This window comes from Erpetoichthys calabaricus, chromosome 12, assembly GCF_900747795.2.
Source record: "Erpetoichthys calabaricus chromosome 12, fErpCal1.3, whole genome shotgun sequence".
In the NCBI taxonomy this organism is placed as follows: domain Eukaryota; kingdom Metazoa; phylum Chordata; class Cladistia; order Polypteriformes; family Polypteridae; genus Erpetoichthys; species Erpetoichthys calabaricus.
In genome coordinates, this window is record NC_041405.2 from 151,933,495 (window position 1) to 151,957,573 (window position 24,079).

The 24,079-nt window shown below is 41.3% G+C and overlaps 1 protein-coding gene across 1 annotated transcript in view; it reads right to left on the bottom strand.

The window, feature by feature from the left end:
* Positions 1–24,079, bottom strand: part of ankle1 (ankyrin repeat and LEM domain containing 1) — a 54,346-nt gene that overhangs the window by 24,434 nt on the left and 5,833 nt on the right. Inside the window, exons 2-3 of the mRNA XM_028816575.2 lie at positions 8,535–8,687; positions 2,109–2,214 (exon numbers count right to left, since the gene is read on the bottom strand). Coding sequence (XP_028672408.2) covers positions 2,109–2,214; positions 8,535–8,687 — 259 coding nt within the window. The remainder of the gene's footprint in view (positions 1–2,108; positions 2,215–8,534; positions 8,688–24,079) is intronic.

The following is a 24,079-nucleotide window of genomic DNA, read 5'->3' on the forward strand; positions in this document are numbered from 1 at the left end:
TCTCGACTTTTTTCCATCAAATCTAAGCAAAGTCAGAGATGAGCATGGGGAAAGATTTCATCAAGATATAAAGGTGATGGAAAACTGACATCGGGGAAAATTAACTCTGAGCATGATTGGTGACTACTGTTGGTTCATGCAAAGTGAGACAGATGTGCAGTACAAGTGCAAAAGCGAGAGCCTCCAACATTTTTGAGCACGCTGACCTCACTTTTATATTGAGGTAAACTGACATAAACATGTTTTAAAGTGTCTCTGGTATCGTCTTCTGGTTTGTTTTCAGAATAAACACATTCAAACAATTTTGGTGGGACAGAGTTCAAACTCCAGATATTGTGTTGATATATTGATATTCAAAATATCAATGCTGAATTAATACATAATACATTACAGTCATATGAAAAAGTTTGGGAACCCCTCTTAATTCTTTGGATTTTTGTTTATCATTGGCTGAGCTTTCAAAGTAGCAACTTCCTTTTAATATCTGACATGCCTTATGGAAACAGTAGGATTTCAGCAGTGACATTAAGTTTATTAGATTAACAGAAAATATGCAATATGCATCATAACAAAATTAGACAGGTGCATAAATGTGGGCACCCTAACAGAGATATGACATCAATACTTAGTTGAGCCTCCTTTTGCTAATCTAACAGCCTCTAGACGCTGTCCTCCTATAGCCTTTGATGAGTGTCTGGATTCTGGATGGAGGTATTTCTGACTATTCCTCATACAAAATCTCTCCAGTTCAGTTAAATTTGATGGCTGCCGAGCATGGACAGTCTGCTTCAAATCATCCCATACGTTTTCGATGATATTCAAGTCAGGGGACTGTGACAGCCATTCCAGAACATTGTACTTCTCCCTCTGCATGAATGCCTTTGTAGATTTCGAACTGTGTTTTGGGTCATTGTCTTGTTGGAATATCCAACCCTTGCGTAACTTCAACTTTGTGACTGATGCTTGAACATTATCCTGAAGAATTTGTTGATATTGGGTTGAATTCATCTGACCCTCAACTTTAACAAGGGCCCTAGTCCCTGAACTAGCCACACAGCCCCACAGCATGATGGAACCTCCACCAAATTTGACAGTAGGTAGCAGGTGTTTTTCTTGGAATGTGGTGTTGTTCTTCTGCCATGCAAAGCGCTTTTTGTTCTGACCAAATAACTCCATTTTTGTCTCATTAGTCTAAAGCACTTTGTTCCAAAATGAATCTGGCTGGTCTAAATGAGCATTGGCATACAACAAGCGACTCGGTTTGTGGCGTGAGTGCAGAAAGGGCTTCTTTCTCATCACCCTGCCATACAGATGTTCTTTGTGCAAATTGCGCTGAATTGTAGAACGATGTCCAGATACACCATCTGCAGCAAGATGTTCTTGCAGGTCTTTGGAGGTGATCTGTGGGTTGTCTGTAACCATTCTCACAATCCTGCCCATATGCCACTCCTGTATTTTTCTTGGCCTGCCAGACCTGCTGGGTTTAACAGCAACTGTGCCTGTGGCCTTCCATTTCCTGATTCCATTCCTTACAGTTGAAACTGACAGTTTAAACCTCTCAGATAGCTTTTTGTAGCCTTCCCCTAAACCATGAGACTCAACAATCTTTGTTTTCAGATCTTTGAAGAGTTGCTTTTAGGATCCCATGCTGTCACTCTTCAGAGGATAGTCAAAGGGAAGGAAGCACAACTTGCAATCGACCACCTTAAATACCTTTATATCTCATGATTGGACACACCGGTCTATGTAGTTTAAGGTTTAATGAGCTCATCCAACCAAGTAATCAGCATTGAGCAGTGACAGGCATTCAAATCAGCAAAATTACAAGGGGACCCACATTTTTGCACAGCCAGTTTTTCACATTTAATTTAATTTCATACAACTAAATACTGCGTCACTAAAAATCTTTGTTTGGATTACACCCCAGTACTCAGATGTTCCTAGGAATGAAAGACATACCACTGTTATCTTTTTTGTTGAAAGGAGAGTCAATTATTATGCAGGCTGAGAGGGGTTACCAAACTTTTTCATATGACTATAATTATAAATTGAGCAGATAAAAAATGACTAATAAAGAAAAATCAAAATGATAATGGTTCAAGATTCACCTGGTCTAACAAAGTCGGGTCAGCTCCATTCTGCAAGAGCAGTTTCAGGTTCTGGTAGCAACCCCATAGGGCAGCAACATGCAAAGGTGTTAACTGCTCTGCAGACCTGAAACAAACAAGAAAACAGTCTGTAAATGTCAGAGGAAAAGGGAAACCAAGAAATTCAGAAAATTGTTGGTGTCAATAGCTAGGCCATTGACACCAAGGTTATCCATCTCCTTATCCCAGGCAAGTGAATGGGAGGCCTGGAGCCTTTAAGATTCACTCGGAAGGAGGAAAGTCTTTTAATTCAATAATCCTCTGGACAGTATAATCAAACTTTGAAGGTGTTGGTTAATTCTTTTCTGTTGTTTCTTTTTAATAGAGCTGCCGATTAATCACCATTAACAAGTTGAACATTTCTGCAGCTTTAATTTAATCCAGTTAATCTGTACGCACTTCACACATTGTTAGTGAATCAGTGCCAAAAGATACCAAGTCTATTAACAGCAGAAGTGGGTCACTGGCGCTTCATCAATTCCTGTGTTGTTTCTTTCACACGCACCACTATGGTTGCCACCTATCCCTGGTTGTCCCATACTGGAAGATAAGACAATGTGTTCTGTACTGAATTGATAAGGGACACGAGCTGTCCCATATTTTCATACACATCATTTCATATACTAGTCCTTCAAAGTACAGAAAATATAACATAAGAACAATTAAAATCAAACCAGTTATACAAGTGAATGAATGAGTTTTATTTTTGTGGCATTCTAACATGACAGATGGACAAGCTCTGTGTACGTAGTGAGATTGTGCATCTGCACAGCCAGTGCCATTATGCAGCTTTCACACACTGCTTTAAAAAAAAAAAAAAAGAAGTGACATCACTCAATATAATGGGATGTCCAGAATAGGACAATGCACGCAGCATAAACATTACTGTGGTGATGCCTGCTAATCCAAGTCCCTCAGTAAAAGAGGCAGTCGAGGTATAAAAGTCTGAGTGGGAGAAAGAATGTCAGTGGGTCAGTTTGTTTTCTGGCGACGCCCTCTGAGAGACTGAGTGAGGAGTTGGAGTCTCTGGGCTTGCGAGTGTCCTGATAAAAACCAAGAGCCAGGTCAGGCCTTTAATGACCTCTTGAGCACGGCCATCAGCAGTGTGTCTGTCTGTCTGCAGAGAGAGTGTTGACCTCGTTGAGTGGCTTACTTACGTCGGCAGTGACATTCATGGCTCTGGTGACTCTTCCTATGAAGGCAGTAGACTGATTGGGATAGCATGGGGGGGTCATGAGGTCACTGGAAAAGCAGTGTGTGGCGCTCCTGATATCATTGCAAAAGGACGAAGGTCCAAGTCTTTCGAGTCCTGGTGCTTTGTGTCTTGCTATATGGTTGCGAGACATGGACGCTATCCAGTGACAAGAGATGAAGATTGGACTCCTTCAGTCCTGTGTCTCTGCAGAGAATCCTAGGGTACCGCTGGTTTGACTTTGTGTTGTTCACGGAGTAACGAATGAGGCACATGACCTGCATTGTGAGGGAGCGTCAGTTACGGCACTACAGCCATGTGGCGCGAGTCCCTGAAGCTGTTCCAGATTGCAGAATCCTCATTTTTGAAGACTCAAGCGGCTGGACCAGGCTAAGGTGATGTCCACATTACACCTGCACGCGGCAGACAGATGGTTATTTTTATAAGGTGAGACTGAACTGCGTGTCCGCCTGGGAGGTTGCCAACCAGGATCCCGAGCAGTTTTGTTGTGTGGTGGGTGCAACAATGTGCTGTACCAGTGCATGCTTCCCAACCTGACCAATGGAGGGATAGCGGACATGTAAACACAGCAAGATGAAGGTGTTACCTATGTCCAAGCAGCTAAAGAGCAGATGACACAGACTACAATTGCTCAATTATGTATAGCTCACAGTTCATCGGAAGCAGACATGGTATGTTGTTGTTTAATTATATGAATGTTACCTACTGTAAGCCTACATTTTAACCTCCAAAGATTATATATTACTGTAACCAATCAAACTAGCCAATTGAATTCAAGTTGAATTCATTTTATAAGTCATAAATGATACTTTCTATGACAATGTGCAATTTAAAAACCTCTAAATAAATACCCATGTCATGCTATCCTGTATGATCCATAACCATGATACACATTTAAAAGTTTGTCCTGCTTTACATTATCATCTTGATCTGGAATGGAGTAGTAATGAATGCTGCATGATTCATTTTTCTCTCTCTTCTAGGTAAGAGATTTATTTTGATAAGTAAGAAAAAAAATAACAGGAAGTAAGGCACTAGAACAGTAGTCCATAAACATTAGTAGGAACAGTCTATATTAAATGGCAAGGGACCTTTTACCTCATTACATTTTTTCCGTAAAATGCCTGTAATTTTCTCTGACAGTAATACTGGCTTTGCTGTCCGTAAAATGCGTTTAATTTTCTGTCACAACAGTGGGCAATCAGCAGATTCTCCCCAGCAACTGATTTAATGTGCGCAAAAATAAATCTACTTTTAAAAGTCATTGTATTGTAATATCATGAAAATTCGTATACTGTATTTAGGAAAACCCCTTCAACAACTTTCACTTTACACTTTACCGGGCCAAGCTTCTTAATCACAAATCTGACATCCTCAGAGTGAACACTTGCACAACAATGGGGAAGCTGGTCTCCGCGTCTCAGTACCCGGCTGGATTTTTCGTGTTTTATGTTTTAGGTCTTACCTCATTTACCGAAATCCAATTGGATCTGCCGCGCGATATTTTATAGGTCCCGCCCTCTCTGTCTTGTGTGACGCGTCAGGTGGCCTTTGAAGCATGTGCTTTGTAACATCGCACCATGCCCCGTGCATGCGCACTTCACCAGAAGACACACACACACACACACACGGACACTGGATGCACACAGGGGTTTTATTAAAGAGGATAATAGCTGTGTAAGTCCATGCTGAGGGCGGCACGGTGCGTAGCGCTGCTGCCTCGCAGATAGGAGACCCGGGTTCGTTTCGTTTGCATGTTCTCCCCGTGTCTGCGTGGGTTTCCTCCCACAGTCCAAAGACATGCAGGTTAGGTGCATTGGCGATTCTAAATTGTTCCTAGTGTGTGGGTGTGTGTGCCCTGCAGTGGGCTAGCGCCCTGCCCGGGGTTTGTTTCCTGCCTTGCGCCCTGTGTTGGCTGGGATTTGCTCCAGCAGACCCCTGTGACCCTGTAGTTAGGATATAGCGAGTTAGATAATGGATGGATGGATGAAGCCCGTGCTGTAAAAAGCCCGGGGTCCTAGAAATTATTGAAATGTAGAGATGTCAGGTAATTGAAAGGAACTACTCTGAGCATCTCTCTCCTAGGAGGTTTCATTTTGCTGACATGATCGCCTCATTCATGCATTAGCGACTAAGCGATTTTGTCTTTCTTCGGAGGTTTAGTTTTGCCGACGTGCTCGCCTCGCTTCTGTATTAGCGGCTAAGCGAGTGACTCTTTCTTTGGAGGTTTTGTTTTTCTGACATACTGGCTTCGCTTGTATATTAGCAGCTAAGCGAGTTTCTGTTTCCTTGGAGGTGGAGCCCTTACCCCAACTCCACCTCTCACTTCCAGACTGGACAGATAGACAGACACACACACTTACACACGTAGACGTTTATATTTAAGATAATAAGCAACTATAGTTACTTTTTTGTAAGTAAGAAGTAAAGTAACAGAGTTCATTTTAAAGGTTTTTCAATGCTGTTCTCTTGTGAGGGAGCAATTCAAAGGAGTGACATTTCAAAGGAGTGACATAACAAAGGAGTGAAACCTCAGAAATAAATTTCAAAGAAGTGACAACCATCCAACCAACCATCCAAGTGGTAGGTGAGGCGACAACGATTTTTTTGGCGAGCGTACTTTCAGTTGTGTTCCTGCTCTATGAAGCAAGATAACAAGTTATTTAATAAAATTTTAATCATAATTTGTCACTCCATTGTTATGCCACTCCAATAAAATGTCACTCCTTTAATATGGTATTTATGTCACTCCTTTGTTATGTCACTCCTATGAAGTGTTATTCCTTCAATACAGACCCCTCTTGTGAACGTTCATTTTCTGTGTTTGGATATCATCCCTTGAACTACCAGTGTAAATAAACTGGTCTACTTAAAGCTACTGGCAGAATATAAGAAAAATATTATTTTTCATCTTCATATAATTTAAAAGACAGAATTATTGACAGAACCAATCAAAGTACAAGGCTAGCAAGCACTGTGATGCGGCTCAAAATAAAAATACTAATAAAAACTAAAAACTTACTTTGAGGTGTCAAGTGTTTCACTGTTTATTCAGTTGTTTGTTACACAAAACTGCTCAATAAACTAACTGAAACAATTTAATATGCATAGGTAAGTCTTCTTAGAGAGTCAAGGCTGAGGGTCTATTAAAGCCCAGTGCAGCACTTCTTGTGTGATTTTGGGCTACACAAAAAGAAATTGTATTGTAAGTGATTAATAAAACAGTTTTGTATTAGAAATTAAACAGTTATCTCTGTATTACAGAAAAATATTAATGTGCTTGGTGCTGATCTACAATCTTTAAGGTGTTTCGAGAACATATCAAGAGATATCACATATTACATTTTGGTTCAAAATAATCGCAACATCAATTTAAATCCATATCGCCCAGTCCTAACTCCAAGGGATATTCAGTGACTTGGAACTTTTCTCGTTTCCATCCCGATTTGTGCTTTTCAATCACCTTTTTGTTCTTTTTGTCTTCTTTGTGTAGGTTAGGCCATGATACTGACTTGCCACAAGCTGGTCCTCCCAGGTTACAGGTGCATTTATACTACAAGCTGCTGAAACCCCAGACAGGTTGAAAAAATTATGTGACTTCTAAACCAAATTAGTTGCTCCTGGGATGATTGTACGGGTGACACTTTAAAAGAGGTGAATACTTATGCAATCAATACTCATGCTTGTGCTGTAATTTAGACCAATTTTGCCGATCAGTTTCTACTTTGACATTCAACAGTTTTTTTTCTGTTGATCACTGTCAAAAACAGCACAAACGCGAATATCGGCAGAGTTTCTTTGTAGCCTTTGTCGATTTTTGTAAAGCGTTCGACTGATTGAGCTGCCCTGTGGGACATCCTGACGGTTCGCAGGATCTACTCAAGGTTGCTGGATATCATGTCCGGCCTGTACACTGGTACTGTGAGTGTTGTACAGAGTGGAGGCAGACCCTCTGCATTTTTCCCGGTTGATTCTGGGGTTCATCAGGGGTGTGTTCTGCTCATACTCTGTTCAATGCTTGTATGGACTGGGTGTTGGGCAGGGTCGTGGAGTCCAGCGGCTGTGGGGCATCTGTTGGTGAAGAAACATTCACTGATCTTGACTTCGCTGACGATGCCGTGATCTTCACGGAGTCAATGGAGGCTCTAATTGGGGCTCTCGAGAGACTGAGTGAGGAGTCGGTGTGTCTGGGCTTGCGAGTGTCCTGATAAAAACCAAAGAGCCAGGCCTTTAATGACCTCTTGGGCACGGCCATCAGCAGTGTGTCTGTCTGCGGAGAGAGTGTCGACCCCATCGAGAGGTTTACTTACCTCGGCAGTGACATTCAGGTCTCTTGTGACTCTTCCTATGAAGTCAGTAGACGGATTGGGAGAGCATGGAGGATCAAGAGGTCGCTGGAAAGGGGTGTGTGGTGCACCCAATATCTCTGCAAAAGGTTGAAGGTCCAAGTCTTTAGAGTCCTGGTGCTTCCCGTCTTGCTATATGGTTGTGAGACACGGACGCTATCTAGTGACCTGAGACGAAGACTGGACTCCTTTATGTGTTGCTCATGGAGTCCTGAATGATACACATTACCTGCATTGCGAGGGAGCATCAGTTACGGCACTACGGCCATGTGGCACGTTTCCCAGAGGGTGATCCAGCTTGTAGGATCCTCATTGTTGGGGACCCAAGTGGCTGGACCAGGCCAAGGGGTCGCCCACGTAACACCTGGCTGCGGCAGATAGAGGGTCATTTCTGGAGGGTGGGACTGGACCGTGTGTCTACCTGGGGGGTTGTCAACTGGGACCCTAAGTTGTTTTGTTATGTGGTGGGTGCGGCAACGCACTGTACCAGTACATGCTCCCCAACTTGACTTGACGTGAGTGTCAAAAAGCCATATTATGTCTGCTATGATTCGATGTTGCCTAACAATAAATTGCGAAAACTTGCAAAGGGGAGTGAATACTTTTTATAGGCACTGTAAACAATGTCCTCAGTATTGGTAAGACGGAGGGCAATTCTGTCATTTTTTACCACAAATTGGGCTTTATTAGCTTAAATATCAACTCTATAAGATGATTAAGCAATTGCAGAAAATGGAAGTATTTTCATTTCTGGTCGGTTATCTTCCTTTAAAAGTGATTCACACTTAACATCATTATGTTCAGAAGAAGCTGTGCTGGTTTTCTCACCTGATATTTGGATCTCCCCCATGCTGCAGCAGCAGTTTCAAGCAGCGGATTCTCTTTTCTGTTTCCTTGCCAGCTGCCAAGTGCATAGCAGCAACACCTCTCTTCAGCACTAGACAGGGATCTGCACCTTGGGACAGGAGCCTTTCCACCTCCCTGAAAAACACAACAAAAATACCACTGGGAATAAAAATACCACTGGGAATAACACCAGGAAGCAACTTTTTAATTCAAATCAATTAACCTGTTACAAGTGTGTGGATTTCTAGGACCACTTCTAGATTTGGTTTGGTTCCTAGGAAAGAGGAAATGAGAACTGGACTTGCACAGGTGGCATTAGATTAAGAATAAAAGACAGATGGGAGTGTATCTTCAATTCAGCTCAACTCTGTCTGAATGCAAACATTTACTTAGCTTCTTAAAATATTTTGATCAGTGTTTCTTAACTCTTTTAGGGCGGATGTCGACTTTTGTCGACAGGAGGGGTTGAAGGCGAATGTCGACAAAAGTCGACATCCAGGGATAAAGGGCGACAATCAGCTGTTAATGGCGACAAATCTCACTGTCACGTCACAGGCATTCCCTCTGTGCTTGGAGGAATGCTAGACTCGTTGACTCGGCAAATAAACATTGCGTGTGCGTGAGTTGCGAAATGTAAACAAAGGCAAGATGGCACCGACATGTGAAAAGGCAGCGAAGCAAGTGCAGAAAAGAAAACACTTGGCAGATGTTGTTTTGCGCATTACCGCGGAGTCGGACTCTTGATTTTTCAGAATCGGACTTTATTGGCAGTGATCAGGAGATCGAGCAAGAGAGTTAGAAGCAGGCATCAGCTGATCAGACACCAGCCGATGCCGCGCGAGCGGATCTGCTGCCAGTTGAGTGCCTTCGCGCAGCCGATGCATCTACGGCAAGGTTCGCATGGGATAAATACACATACATTGATCCGTTGAGAGCCGATCTGGCTACCGGAGTTTACAAGACGGCATGGCTTGCTTTTGGACACGACAGATCACCAGCTGCTGTACTTCAGGCTGCTCTCTCCTGATGCTGCTTTTCAGCTACTGTCAGACGAGACAAACAGGTAGGCAGAGATTTTTTTTTAATCGCGGGCTGCGTTTGCATCGCATTCTCGTTTTTCAAAGTGGAAACCCACAACGAAAGACGAGATGAAGCGCGCTGTGGCATTACAAACAGAGATGGGACAGAACTGGTGATATAACTTCAGGGAGCATTGGTCCAAACGTGTTTTGTCCCCTGGTGGCTTAGGTACGTGCTGCTGCAAAGTTTTATTCACTTCTGTAATAAACAGAAGCAAATCCCATGGGGTGAGCCAGGCTATAATGCCATACATAAAGTTCATAAAGTTTCAGAAGATGAAAAGAGGTGACAATACGGTTTTCATGCAGGCAGAAAACTTGGTGGCAGTGGCATGGCACGATGGCAAATGGGTGACTTGTCTCTCTACAGTACACACTAACAATATATGTTAAAAAGTGCAGCAACAGACAATTGAAAAATAGGCACCAAAGCAACACAAACTGTAAGGAGTGCACTGTGGCAATGACTGAAATTGGCTGCTTTGAGCGAGATCAGACTTTGCTGTGTAAAATGTATGTGATATGTATGTGAAATCATAGAGAATTCAGGCTCATACAACATGCAAGACAGTAACATTTGTCAAAAGTAAATATTTTTTGTTGATTTGATATGTTAAACAATTGCTTTGTGTTCTTTTTTAAAAAATGTTAGTTTTTGGAAAAATATTCAGCCCTGGGAGAAAAGAAACAAAAAAAAAATTAGCCCTAAAAGAGTTAAACTATGGGTCACTCGTGAATCACAGTACTACCGAACGGGAAAAGGTCATGACTGGTTTGCAAAATACCTTGCAATTGTTCCCCTCTGACAAGGGGAACTCACCACATGGGATGATCGGTGGCAATTCTCCAAGGTGAATGGATCCCTTGGATAACACTTCGCAGTGATTGTGGGTTACAAAGACACAAAATAGGCAAAATTGGGTTGTGAGAAAAAAAATAATTAAGAACTACTGATTTAGATTATGAAATTCAGGTATTACATAATTGTACAGAGAAAAAAGAAATAAATTCAGTTAAGAAACCTTAAACTAAAATGTATGTAGGAACAGAAAACTCTGAAAGTCACTGGTACTCTTATTGAAAAATAGTTGAAGGGGAACTAACAGGATACACTAAAGAAGACAGCACCGTGATACAGCTAATTCCACACAAAAACAGATAAATAACCAGGTCAGGTCAGGTTGGGGAGCATGCACTGTTACAGCACGTTGCAGCATCCACCACACGATTAAACAGCTCGGGATCCCAATTGGCCACCCCCCAGTTGCCGGTCCAGTCCCACTCCCAGGAAATGACCATCTATCTGCCACAGCCAGGTGTTACGTGGGCATTCCCTTAGCCTTATCCCCTCCAGTCCTCAACACTGAAGATCCTATGAGCCGGATCACCCTCAGGAAACCGTGCCACATGGCCGTAAAGCTGCAACTGATGCTCCCTCACAATGCAGGTCATGTGCCTCATTCGGGACTCCACGAGCAACACAAAGTCAAACCAGCAGCAGTGTTTTTGTAGGACCTAATGAGGTTATTAGAAATAAACTTGATGCATTACGATAAAAGGTCAAGACGGAGGTAAAGAATTTAGGGGTAATTATTGACTCTGATCTGAATTTTAAGTCACATATTATTCAGATTACAAGGGCAGCATTTTTTCACAAGTTAGACCTCTTATAACATTAGAAGATGCTGAGAAATTACTTCACGCTTTTGTTTTCAGTCGGGGCTAGATTACTGTACAGCTCTCCTCTCAGGACCACCCAAAAAAGGCATCAATTGATTGCAACGAGTGCAGAATGCAGCTGCTAGAATCTTAACTAGGAAAAGAAAATCCGAGCACATCACCCCAGTCTTAGTGTCACTACACTGGTTACCTGTGCCATTTAGAATTGACTTTAAAATACTTCTGATGGTTTACAAAGCCTTCAATAATCTGCTCCATCTTATATTTCAGAATGTCTTTCACCTTACACTCCAAATCGTAACCTTAGATCTTCAAATGAAGGTCTGCTTATTATTCCAAGAGCTAAACTTAAAAGAAGTGGTGAGGCAGCCTTCTACTGCTATGCATCTAAAATCTGGAATAGATGACCAATAGGAATTCACCAGGCTAATACAGTGGAGAACTTTAAAAAAACTGCTGAAAACACATTACTTTAACATGGCTTTCTCATAGCTTCATTTTTGTTTAATCCTGGTGCTCTGTATATTCAATTAATTATCATTATCATTCATGGTGGCTCCGTAATCCATACTAACCCCTACTTTCTCTGCTGTTCTTTTTCCAGTTTTCTGTGGTGGCGATCTGTGCTACTACCACCTGATCAAAGCAACGTGATGTCCCATTGATGGATTAAAGGCCAGAAGTCCACATGACCGTCATCATCAAGTTCTTCCATGTGAACCCTGAATACCATGAGGACTGATTGAGGTCATTGATGTTAGGCAGAATGCCCAGAGGGGGCTGGGCGGTCTCATGGCCTGGAACCCCTGCAGATTTTATTTTTTTTTCCAGCCGCCTGGAGTTTTTTTTTTTTTTTTTTCTGTCCTCCCTGGCCATTGGACCTTACTTTTATTCTATGTTAATTAGTGTTCCCTTATTTTCTTATTTATTTTGTCTTTTTTCTCTTTCTTCATCATGTAAAGCACTTTGAGCTACATCATTTGTATGAAAATGTGCTATGGAAATAAATGTTGTTGTTGCACTGGGGCATTGGGATCCACATTCAGACCACCTGCTGGCCTCACCAACACCTCTTCCAGCATCAACCCAAGTTTTTCCATAGATGGTCTCCCATCCAAGTACTGGCTGGACCTGAATATTTTTAGCTTGAAGTGGACGACCTGTTCTGAAGTGATGGTGGTATGGATGCCCCGAACCAGGAGCTAAAAATAGTACCAGGAACTGCAAATGGCCCAAGTCCTGCAGTGGGAACAGTACAAAACTTCCAGAATTTCTAAAAAAAAAAAAAATAACTGGTTCCTGACAAAAAAGCTCCTGTGAAAACACTAAATTGTTCTGCACAACAAGAACTTAGTGTGCATAATAAAACCTTGGAAAGTGTCATAACCTTCACACACCTTTTTAGCTTTTTTTTTTTTTTCATCCCCAGGCTGCACCATACAGCATACATACAAGTGACCCGAGACAGAACAATGAGCGCAGCTCCATTATCAAATATGCGAATGACACCCTGCTCACAGGACACATATCTGGGGAGGATGAAAGCCACCATCAAAGTCAAGTGGACTGTATGGCAAACTGGTGTAATAAAAACTTTCTCACTCAGAATGTAAAAAAAGACCAAAGAAATAATATTTGATTTTAAGAGACAGAAATCTGTATGTTAACCCATTATAGAAATAGTAAATGAATATAAATACTTAGAAACTAACTTAGATAACCATCTTAACTGGAATGCAAATACAAAAAAAATATTCTCTAAATGCAATCAGCCGTAAACTCAAACTATTTAGAGTAGACAAGAATCTCATGTCGTTCTTTATTCGCAGTCTCATTCAGTCTGTTATCACTTTCAGTTTCATTGCCTGGTTTAGTGGTCTAACAAACCAAAATTTAAAAAAAGCTCCAGCAGATTATGTTGAAGCAGAGTAGGCAGCACAGGCACCCTCGGCCCCAAAAAAGGCACTCGGAGTCTCGGGACAAGCAGCAAAATCAGGCTTTGTTTACGTGATGCACACACGGTCCCAGTTCAGATGGCTTGAGCCCCGAGCACTCTGCGAGCTTCAGATTTATTACAATTCTTATCACAAAATATCCCTTCTTCACACAATTTCCCATCATCTGCTTTACAGAGTTTCTAATAATTATGACCTTGTTCAGCACCTTCAGGATCACCTCAAAAAATTCAATCTGTTTGAAAAATTTCAATCTGGTTTCCGAATTTCTCACAGTACAGAGACAGCCCTGGTCAGAGTCACTAATGACCTCCTGATGGCCGCTGACCAGGCTCTCCATCACTCCTTATCCTCCTGGACCTCACAGCTGTATTTGATACCGTAGATCATAATGTTCTCCTTCATCATCTCCACTATATAATTGGACGTTCTGGCACTGCTCTGGAGTGGTTCAAGTCCTATATCACAGATAGGGCTGAGTATGTGGCCTTGGGGGATGCTAAACCTCGTACCCACACTGTCACCTGTAGGGTCCCACAAGGATCAGTCCTTGGGCTGACCCTTTTTAATAAATATATACTACCCCTGGGTCACATCATCGGCAGGCATGGAGTTTCATTCCACTGTTATGCTGATGATACGCAGCTCTATGTGAGACTGGATTCGACTTCTCTTACACCTCCATTAAGTCTTTCCTCTTGCTTGGATGAGACTGAGACCTGGATGTCCAAGAACATCCTCAAGCTGAACAGCACTAAAACTGAAGCTCTTTTAATTGGCATCCCCCATTAACTTCGTTCCTCTGTAAATTGCATTTCCTTTTCTGACCGTACCATTGCCCTCTCCCCTTCTGTCACAAATTTGGGTGTCAAGTTAGACTCCCATCTGTCATTTGATACACATGTCCATCACCTCAGTAAAATTGCATTCCTTCATCTTCGAAACATAGCCAAGCTCCGTCCCTGTCTGTCCCTCTGTGATGCTGAAAAGCTGGTTCATGCCTTTGTCTCCTCCAGGCTGGACTATTGTAATGCACTCCTCATCGGGATACCAAACAAGAGCCTTCAAAAGCTCCAACAAATTGAAAATAGTGCTGCAAGGATCCTGATGAGGGTGCGTAAATATGAACACATTTCACCAATCCTTCAGTTACTTCATTGGCTCCCTCTTCACCTCCGTATTGAATACAAACTTTTTCTGCTTACTCACCAGTGTATCCATGAAAATGCTCCACAATACCTTAAGGAACTCCTTATATTACAATCCACTACAAGAAATCTCTGTTTTGCAAATACCCACCGTCTTCGCCCCCTGTGACCAAACTTAATACAACGGGTGACCGAGCCTTTGCAGTGGCTGCTCCACGGCTCTGGAATGTCCTACCAGAGAGCCTGAGAACACAGCAGATTGTGGGATGTTTTAAAAAACAGCTAAAGACTTTTCTATTTAGGAAAGCCAATTAACAAGAATGCTAAAATTATTGTTGTTTTATCTCCATTTTTATCTTGATTTGCCTTTGTTTAAACTTTTTTATGTAGCACTTTGAGATTTACTACTAATGTAAAGTGCCATATAAATAAAATGCATTATTATTATTATTATTACCTTTTCTCATGACAATCATCAGGTGTTGTAGACTTTCTCATAACAATTTACCCTTCACAATCTCTTTCTTCATTAAAATCCCTTTGGCTCAAAGGACATATTTGCCACCTGGAGGTGAGCATCACCTAATCACTCCTCCCTAATCCTGAGGTGTTAAAGATTGAGGGCCTTTGGTTCATTACTTCTCACCACTACTTGGTCTCAGTAGACCCCACCTGTGAAACCTGGACTGCTTAATTAATGATTCAATTAATGTTTACTTGATGCACTAGCATCTCTTAACACTAGAATTACCAGAGTCTACGAAAAAACTCGTAGATCCGGCCCAACTTAAAACCGTTCTCACCTCTCTTTTGTCTTCTAAATGTGCCGATTAAGACGAGCAGCAAAAATTCCATCCCCCACCGTCGCAAAAGTTCATTAAGTTTTCCCAGCTCATGCCTTGTTTGATTATCTGAGAGTGACTGAACTGGAGTTTTAGAATGGAAATAATAGATCGTTATTTGGAACACACACATTTCATGTGTGTTCTGTTTCTACAGTAATCTGTGTAAACACATTGTTAAAACAGAAACTTTTTCATATTTTAGTAATAAATGTTATAAAATGTAGGCATAAACTATAGAATGTGTGCAGCCTGACGGCCAAACATCAAACAAACAATTTCACAAAAGGTTCAAGGTTGTAATAACACCTTCCGTGGCGTAACGCTGAGATTTGCCGACTCAGAGCACGGCAGCCCTGTCGCGCCATAGAGACCCGAGTTCGATTCCCCGCTGGGGAGGAAGTGTTTTTTTTTTCTTTGTAGCCTCAAATGGACATAAAATTTATAAATTGGTATGCACTGTAAATCGTTAAGTTTAAAATGTCGATCGCGGTTATTTCTGTTGATTATTTCATGCTTTTTTACTTAGAGTCAGAACAGGAGCTTATTTAGCTTATTCAGCTTCTGATCTGACTCTAAGTAACAGCGCCAGTATAAATCACACCCAATCTGACGCTGTTCGTTTTAAAATAATATTGCATTACTTCGACGATGTTTTCTGATTGGTACTATTCGCGTCATAAAATGATTTCTTCAAAACGTCACATATATTTGTTTCGAGATAATGAATAGAGCTGTAAATTACAGGTGCTTGTTCAGTGTAATAGGAACCATAGCACAGAGAGGTGTATACACTGCAACACAAGTACACATGTCGTAAATGTAGGAAGGGCGCTCCTTGGGTGAGCTACATCGCGTCTTTATGTGAAAACAGCAGTGTCAGATGGGGAGTGTCTGGTGATTGCATATAGCGCTAAACTTACTGCTCTTTACTATGCTTTCCTCTGCATGTCCTGGAGTACAAAAGAAACAGCATACAGCAACATGTGGGGACTGGCAAGATTGGGGGGAAAAAAAACACACACGGTCGTATGTATCATGATACACTGCAGAGCAATAGCGCGTCTTTATGTGAAAACAGTAGTGTCAGATGGGGTAGGGAAGGATCCTAAACGCGACTGAGAAAAAAACAAAAACAAAGCTAACCTTTACAAATATCATAAATTACACTGGCTGTTACAGACTGAAATCAAATGTATCTTTTTATTCTAAAATAGTAAAAATAAGAACACTTCTCAAAAGGGAGTCATGCAGGATCGAACTCGTGACCTTTTGATTCCCAGTCAGCAACTGATAATGACAAGCACACTTGTTCTATTATATTTGTACCTTTCGTGAAAGTGTTTCTTTGATATTTGGACTTCAGGCTTCATACATTATATAGTCTATGCCTACACTTTGTCATTTACTACAAGAATATAAAAAACGTTTCTGTTTTAAAAATTTGTTTACATAGATTACTGTAGAAACAGAACACACATGAAATGCGTATGTTCCAAATAACGATCCATTATTTCCACTCTAAAACTCCACTTCACTCCCAGATAATCAATCAAGGCATGAGCTGGGAGAAGTTCGTGCACGGTGGGGGGATGGAATAGTCGGCTGCTGGCAGCTTGTCTTTATCTGCACATTTAGAAGACAAAAGACGATGGCGGAGAGGTGCGAACGGATTTAAGAAGTGATTTAGGGTGGGATGGATCTACGAGTTTTTTCGTAGGCTCTGGTAATTCTAGTGTTAAGGCTGACATAACAGACGGCCGTGCCAGTTAGGTGGCAACACGCAGCTTCACTGATAAGGACTGAGCTGCAGACAGCTTAGTGTGGGGCCTCTTGACTACCTGAAATAAAAGTACAGGCCCTTAACAATGAATTCTTACATAGTTTAAAACTGGTTTAATATACTCTTCTGTAACTTTATTATTATTCATAAAGAGGCACAAACACATAAACTTAAATGCTCCTTTAACCTATATGTATATGCGCTAATATGAAAGTTTGTCTATAGTGTTCCCATAATTAAGCCTTGAATGCTTAGAGAAACTTGTTTCATCGGTTATATCAGGCAGAAGGCCCGGCACCTGTGTTCCTAAAACAAAATCTTGCTGCTTGTTAGCTCACCTCCTTCAAAGAACACAGCATCCTTGATTCACAGAAATTTAAAACAAAGCTAGTAAAAGGAGCATTTAGGTCCCTGTATAGGTAATGCTCTGCAGATTGAGTTGGTGGAGAAATACACTACTTTAGAATTTTTAAAGTTCTTTAAGAAAGTACCACCTCAGCCACATACAAATAATTTTATGTTTAGCTTAGGGTTAGCCGGTATAATTTACAAAAAGAAATATGATGTTTCATTATTGCAAGAAGTAAAAAGGTATTAACAAAATGTTTTCCTCTGGCAAATCTGATGATATTACAAATTCCACAGATTCCACATGACCTGGGGCCACACGTATAACGCCGTGCATAGAATTCGCACTATAACATGACATAAGCACAAAAGCCGAAATGTGCTTACACACAGAAAAATCCAGATGCAGGAATCTGTGCATTCGCCAACTTCTGTGTTCATCCGCTACATAAATCCTGCTCAGCGTGGAAATAAACACTTGTGCACGCGCTTGCTGTCCCGCCCCGTCTCCTCCCAGAATTACGTCTCTTTGAATATGCAAATCAATATAAATATCCCTTAAGCCCAGCATTCTGTTAAAAGGCAATGGCAAAAGTACGAGGAAAAATAGAAGAATTTCAGCGAATACCAAATGGAGGCAAAGAAAAACTTACTATTTGTTGGTTTAAAGTTATATAAGCAACAAAAGTGAAGTTGATCGAGTGACATAGCATGTCGGAGAAACTCCAAAGCTCAAGTTCACAAAGTCGCACAGTGCCCAAAATAAAAAAGCTGTCATATATCAAAGTCGGCGTGAAAAGACGACTCATAGCCCACCGTCTGAGTGTCATATGAAAGCTTATTAGAGTACAGTGAAAAAAAAGGCACACAGTGTGAAAAAAGCACGAAATATCAACTTTAATCTTGAAATTTCCACTTTAATCACGTAGTTTATTTTGTCATTAAAGTAGAACATCATAAATTTCATCTTTAATTTACTAGTTTCTCAAATCCCATCGTAACTAAACTAGCACGTTAAATGCTTTGTTTCGTTTTTGATCTTATATGTGCTCTATGTGCCTGAATCACTACGTGCTCTTCCTCCGACAGGACACAGAATCCATTACGTTCATAATATTACAGCTCTCTGAATAATTAAAATACTGAGAAGTATACGTGATATCATTTTCATGATGATAGGAGTTAAAGCATGTTATTAAACATGGGAACACAGTGACGTAGTGATTGTTCATGTCTTATAGCAAGATGCTTGCTGCGCCATGCGCGACCTTCAATAAAATGTTTTATTACAGAAGTACTGTCTTTTTCAAACGTACTAACCCCCAATTCCTGTCCTTACTTTTCTTTCTCCAAATACCCAATCGCCACACAATCAGCTCTGTGATAGACGTTAAGCCATCTGTAAGCGTAGAACGCCGATTCTTCAAAACTTTTAAGGAACATCCAAATATCTTCGTAATGTTTAATTATTCTATCCATCTATCCTTCAGTGTTGCGCCAGCCACAGCATGAATACAGCCCGAGGCAGGAACAAACCGTGAATGAAGCTCAAGCTCGCTAGAGCTGCAGCACCGTGTAGTTAAAGTTTTATCTGTATAACATAATCAACATATTTTGCAGCATTTCATCTTAAAAATTATATCGTCATCATATGTAAATACGCGCTTTATAAAGTGGCTCAGGTTGTGCAATATTATAACTGTATCATAAGTACAATTACCTCACGGTAACTTGCAAGTACAAACAGTTCTACAAGGAGCACTTAATGGACTGATTGAATGCGTGTATAGTTCTTGGGATGAAACTGTTTGTGAACCGCGAGGTCTGAACAAGAAAGGCTATGAAGCGTTGGTCGGATGAGAGAAGTTCAAATAGCGAATGGCTGAGGCAGCGAGTGCTTGATGCTGTATACCGATAATTCTCTTTTCAATCGCTGTAGATCTGTGATTCACACTCAGATACAGTGATATAAATACTCCGAGTGGTGCAGTGCGAGTAATATGGAAAAAGATGATCCCCTATGGCAACCCCTAACAGGAGCAGCTGACAGAAGAAGAAGAAGGTGCAGTGAGAGTAACAACGCTAAAGCAGTTATGGTATTTAGAATAGTTTGACCATTCTGTGGACCATTATATTGTTACAGGTTAATTACAATCCGATGAATTAAATTTATGAACGATATGCGGTTAATTTCAGTGTATTTGATAAAGCCGCCGTCGTGGATATGGATCTAAGAAAGGGTAACCACACAGGAACAGTAGCACTGTTTTGATGCTGGGTGCTGCCAGTCTGCAAAACCGAGCGGAAAACTTGCGTACGACAGGATATGAGGTACCGTGGAAAAGTGCGTGGCTTTACGCCAAGTGTAGGTTTTATACATCGCGATTTGAAAGTGGAAACGTTCTTACACAACATTTCTGTGCGTACGCAACGTTTATAAATGAGGCCCCTGAAGCTTTAAAATTTAGCTTGGGACTTCGATAATTATTCAGAAGATTGCTTTGAGATCATCTCTTTGCCAGAGGTAAAAAGAATGACATCTTTTATTGGCTAACTAAACTAACAAACTAGTTAGCCAATAAAAGGTGTCATTTCACTTGACTCCTCACTACATTCATAATGGCTAACATGGTACAACACCCTGGTACTCCAGAGGTAAAAATAAATAAAACTTCTGCAATCCGCTTAACTAAAAATGTTTTAGATATTGTGGGTTTTGAGACACATCTTTTACCACAATTAAATTTGCCATAATTTAATTAATTTATTATTAATAGGGTGAAGAAAAAAAAGTACATGTCAAGAATAAAGTCGACATGTCGACTTTATTGTCATAGTTTGTCATTAAAGTAGAACATTATAAACTAAACTTCACCTTAAAATTCACATTTAATTTAGATTTTCTGAAACCCCATCATAAGTTATGTAGCACATTAAATGCTTTGTATTAAGTGTTCCCTGAGCCATGTTAATCGGTACGTGCCTCTTAAACTGACTTCCTCTTGCACTAAGGAGGCGGCGCAGGCAGCGATCACCACACTACGGGGGAGCAGCACTACCGCCACACCACTGTGCATGTTTAATACCTGCTTTAATGCATTTCATCATGAAAATGATATCAAGTATTTATCTTAGCATTCTAAATGTTCAGAGAGCAGGAATATCATGAAGTGAATGTATTCTGTGCGGCGATCGCTCCCGGCGCCTCCTCAGTGAAAGAGGAACTCCGTTTAAGAAGCGCGTAGCGAAAACTTAACACAAAGCATTTAATGTGCTACATTAATTTATGACGGGGTTTGAGAAAATCTAGTAAATTAAACATTAAATTTTAAGATGAAGTTTAGTTTACGACATTCTACTGACAAAATTAACTACGAGAATAAATTGGAAATGTCGACTTTAATCTCGTCATAAGTGTCGAGATTAAAGTGGAAATGTCGAGATATAGTATTTTTTTTTTTCTTCACCGTGGCCCTAATACGCTTCCGTAAGTAGGGAATGTTAGCTGATATTTGTCGAAATTAAGCTCTCGGCCGGCCTGAGACATTCTGAGGCCCGTAAGATGACGCCCCTGTCAGCTGCGTCTCTTTTGACTCCACCCACTTTCCACGCCCCCACCCCGTGTTTGCAGTACACTTTTGTGCTAAATGTGCTATTATAGTAATGGTGGCAAACTGAAAGTGTGTCCAAAAAAATCCATCCATCTATTCATTTTCCAACCCGCTGAATCCAAACACAGGGTCACGAGGGTCTGCTGGAGCCAATCCCAGCCAACACAGGGCGCAAGGCAGGAAACAAACCCCGGGCAGGACGCCAACCCACTGCAAGACGTGTGTCCAAAAAATATTTAAATTCTTTTCGTGTTTGAAACGGAAATTACATATGACCACAGAACATATTATAATACAGGAACTAATCACTTCATTTGTGGACGGCATTTTTATATCATCTTTACGAATTATTTGTGTGAGTTATTTTACTGATATTGAAAAGAAGTAAACACAAACACGCCGATCTATCCCATAGAAGTGCGCCCCACGTCGCCCTCTCTCAGCCCTCCTGTCTGGACTACAGCACTGAGCCATCCCCCGCCAGGCGCGTTCTGATAGAGAAGTTTTATTTATTCGTCCACGTGACTGTCGCGGAAACTGCCACATTTTAACTTTTGTTTTTAGTTGGCAGTACTTGATAGTAGAAGAGATCAGGAAAACAGCTTTGCGTCTTTCTACTTTTTAACTGCGCCGAGCTGTAAACAATGTGAAGACGAGACCACCTTCAGCGGCGAGGGGTCGTGAGAACAAAGTGAATGCTGGGAAGCGCGGAATGTCGGGCTGCTCCGCGCGGTCGAGAGCTTCACAGTTTCGGGCAGCATCCTCTCTTCTCGCACTGTTTGTGACACTTCAAGTGCCCCGTCGGCTCCTGGGACAGTGGAAATCTTTGCGAATGAGTGTAATCGGCACCATTGATGCAGGTCTCTGTTTGTAAATTGCCCTGCACGACTACTTACTGTCTCTTAAGGTGACTTCGGGTCACTAAAACCCTGCAACATTCAAGGTTGCTTTTGTGATTAATTATTTTAAGAAGTAAATCACAGGCACGTAGTGCAAGGTTGTCAGGAAGAAATTTGGACAATCACATAGAAAATGTAATTTCTATACCACAGCGGACGTGTAGCACCTTTGACAAGGGATCTACTACCAAGAAATGATCCAAATACATTTTAGCTGCTGTTAGTACTACTTACCTGTTGTGTTATAGCGCCTTTAAAATGTAGTTTACCCAAAACCACTCCAGTAGTGCTCAATGTATCTTTACTTCTTAAATGTTAATGTTTTACTGTTTAATAACTTACAGACTACATTTTATTTTTTTCCCTTGCACTCAGTGAGCAAAGCCACTGGGTAATCAGCTAGTTATAAATAAAAAAAAGCTTCACCAGGATAAACTGTCATGCTAAGGTAACAAACGTCTCTTCGTACTTGCTGCGAGGTTGCGAGCTATCCCCAATGGGTAAGCATAGCCGCTCGGCTAATAGAAAAGGTCTTAGTTGGGTGACTCAAACGACCACTTTATACCTCTTCATGCTTCTGAGGGGGAGTGCGTCATTCCTCTGGAGCAGGGGTCCCCAATCACGCCAATCATTTTTGTTCCAACCCAGTTGCTTAATAAGAAGCCCTTATTGCTCAAGTAACACTTCTGCTTCACTTTAGTTGTCTCACTCGTTACGATTTTGAACCCTCATTGCTTATTTTAGTCTTAAACAGCTGTATTCTTGGTTTTTAATTGTGTTTTAATTTCTCCTAATTAGCAATAACACGCAAATGACAAAAAAGACCAGCATTTATCCATTTAGCTTGTCACCATTTACACCTCTGTGTATTTATCATGCACTATTGGGTTTAATTAAATACTTGTAAGGAAAGTGAAGAGAGTAAAGTGAAGGACTGAGAATTACTCATCCATTTTAGGTTTCATATCCTTTGGATGATACCCTTAGAAAAGGGAAGAAAATCTAGGATATGAGAATGACCTCACATAGCAGAGTTAAAGCACCAACCTGCCATTAAATTAAATTATTGGCAAGAATTGCTTTCTAATTAAGCAAGCGGGTTAGAACAAATAACTAAATCCACTGCGGCCCTCCAGGACTGTGATTGAGGACCCCTGCTCTGGAGCATAAACTCCGCCACAATTAATACAATGTTAATATACAGTGCATCCAGAAAGTATTCACAGCGCATCACTTTTTCCACATTTTGTTATGTTACAGCCTTATTCCAAAATGGATTAAATTCATTTTTTTTCCTCAGAATTCTGCACACAACACCCCATAATGACAACGTGAAAAAAGTTAAATACTTGAGATTTTTGCAAATTTATTAAAAATAAAAAAACTGAGAAATCCCATGTCCATAAGTATTCACAGCCTTTGCTCAATACTTTGTCGATGCACCTTTGGCAGCAATTACAGCCTCAAGTCTTTTTGAGTATGCCACAAGCTTGGCACACCTATCATTGGCCAGTTTCGCCCATTCCTCTTTGCAGCACCTCTCAAGCTCCATCAGGTTGGATGGGAAGCGTCGGTGCACAGCCATTTTAAGATCTCTCCAGAGATGTTCAATCAGATTCAACTCTGGGCTCTGGCTGGGCCACTCAAGGACATTCACAGAGTTGTCCTGAAGCCACTCCTTTGATATCTTGGCTGTGTGCTTAGGGTCGTTGTCCTGCTGAAAGATGAACCGTCGCCCCAGTCTGAGGTCAAGAGCGCTCTGGAGCAGGTTTTCATCCAGGATGTCTCTGTACATTGCTGCAGTCATCTTTCCCTTTATCCTGACTAGTCTGCCAGTTCCTGCCGCTGAAAAACAACCCCACAGCAAGATGCTGCCACCACCATGCTTCACTGTAGGGATGGTGCCAGGTTTCCTCCAAACGTGATGCCTGGCATTCACACCAAAGAGTTCAATCTTTGTCTCATCAGACCAGAGAATTTTCTTTCTCATGGTCTGAGAGTCCTTCAGGTGCCTTTTGGCAAACTCCAGGTGGGCTGCCCTGTGCCTTTTACTAAGGAGTGGCTTCCGTCTGGCCACTCTACCATACAGGCCTGATTGGTGGATTGCTGCAGAGATGGTTGTCCTTCTGGAAGGTTCTCCTCTCTCCACAGAGGACCTCTGGAGTTCTGATAGAGTGATCAT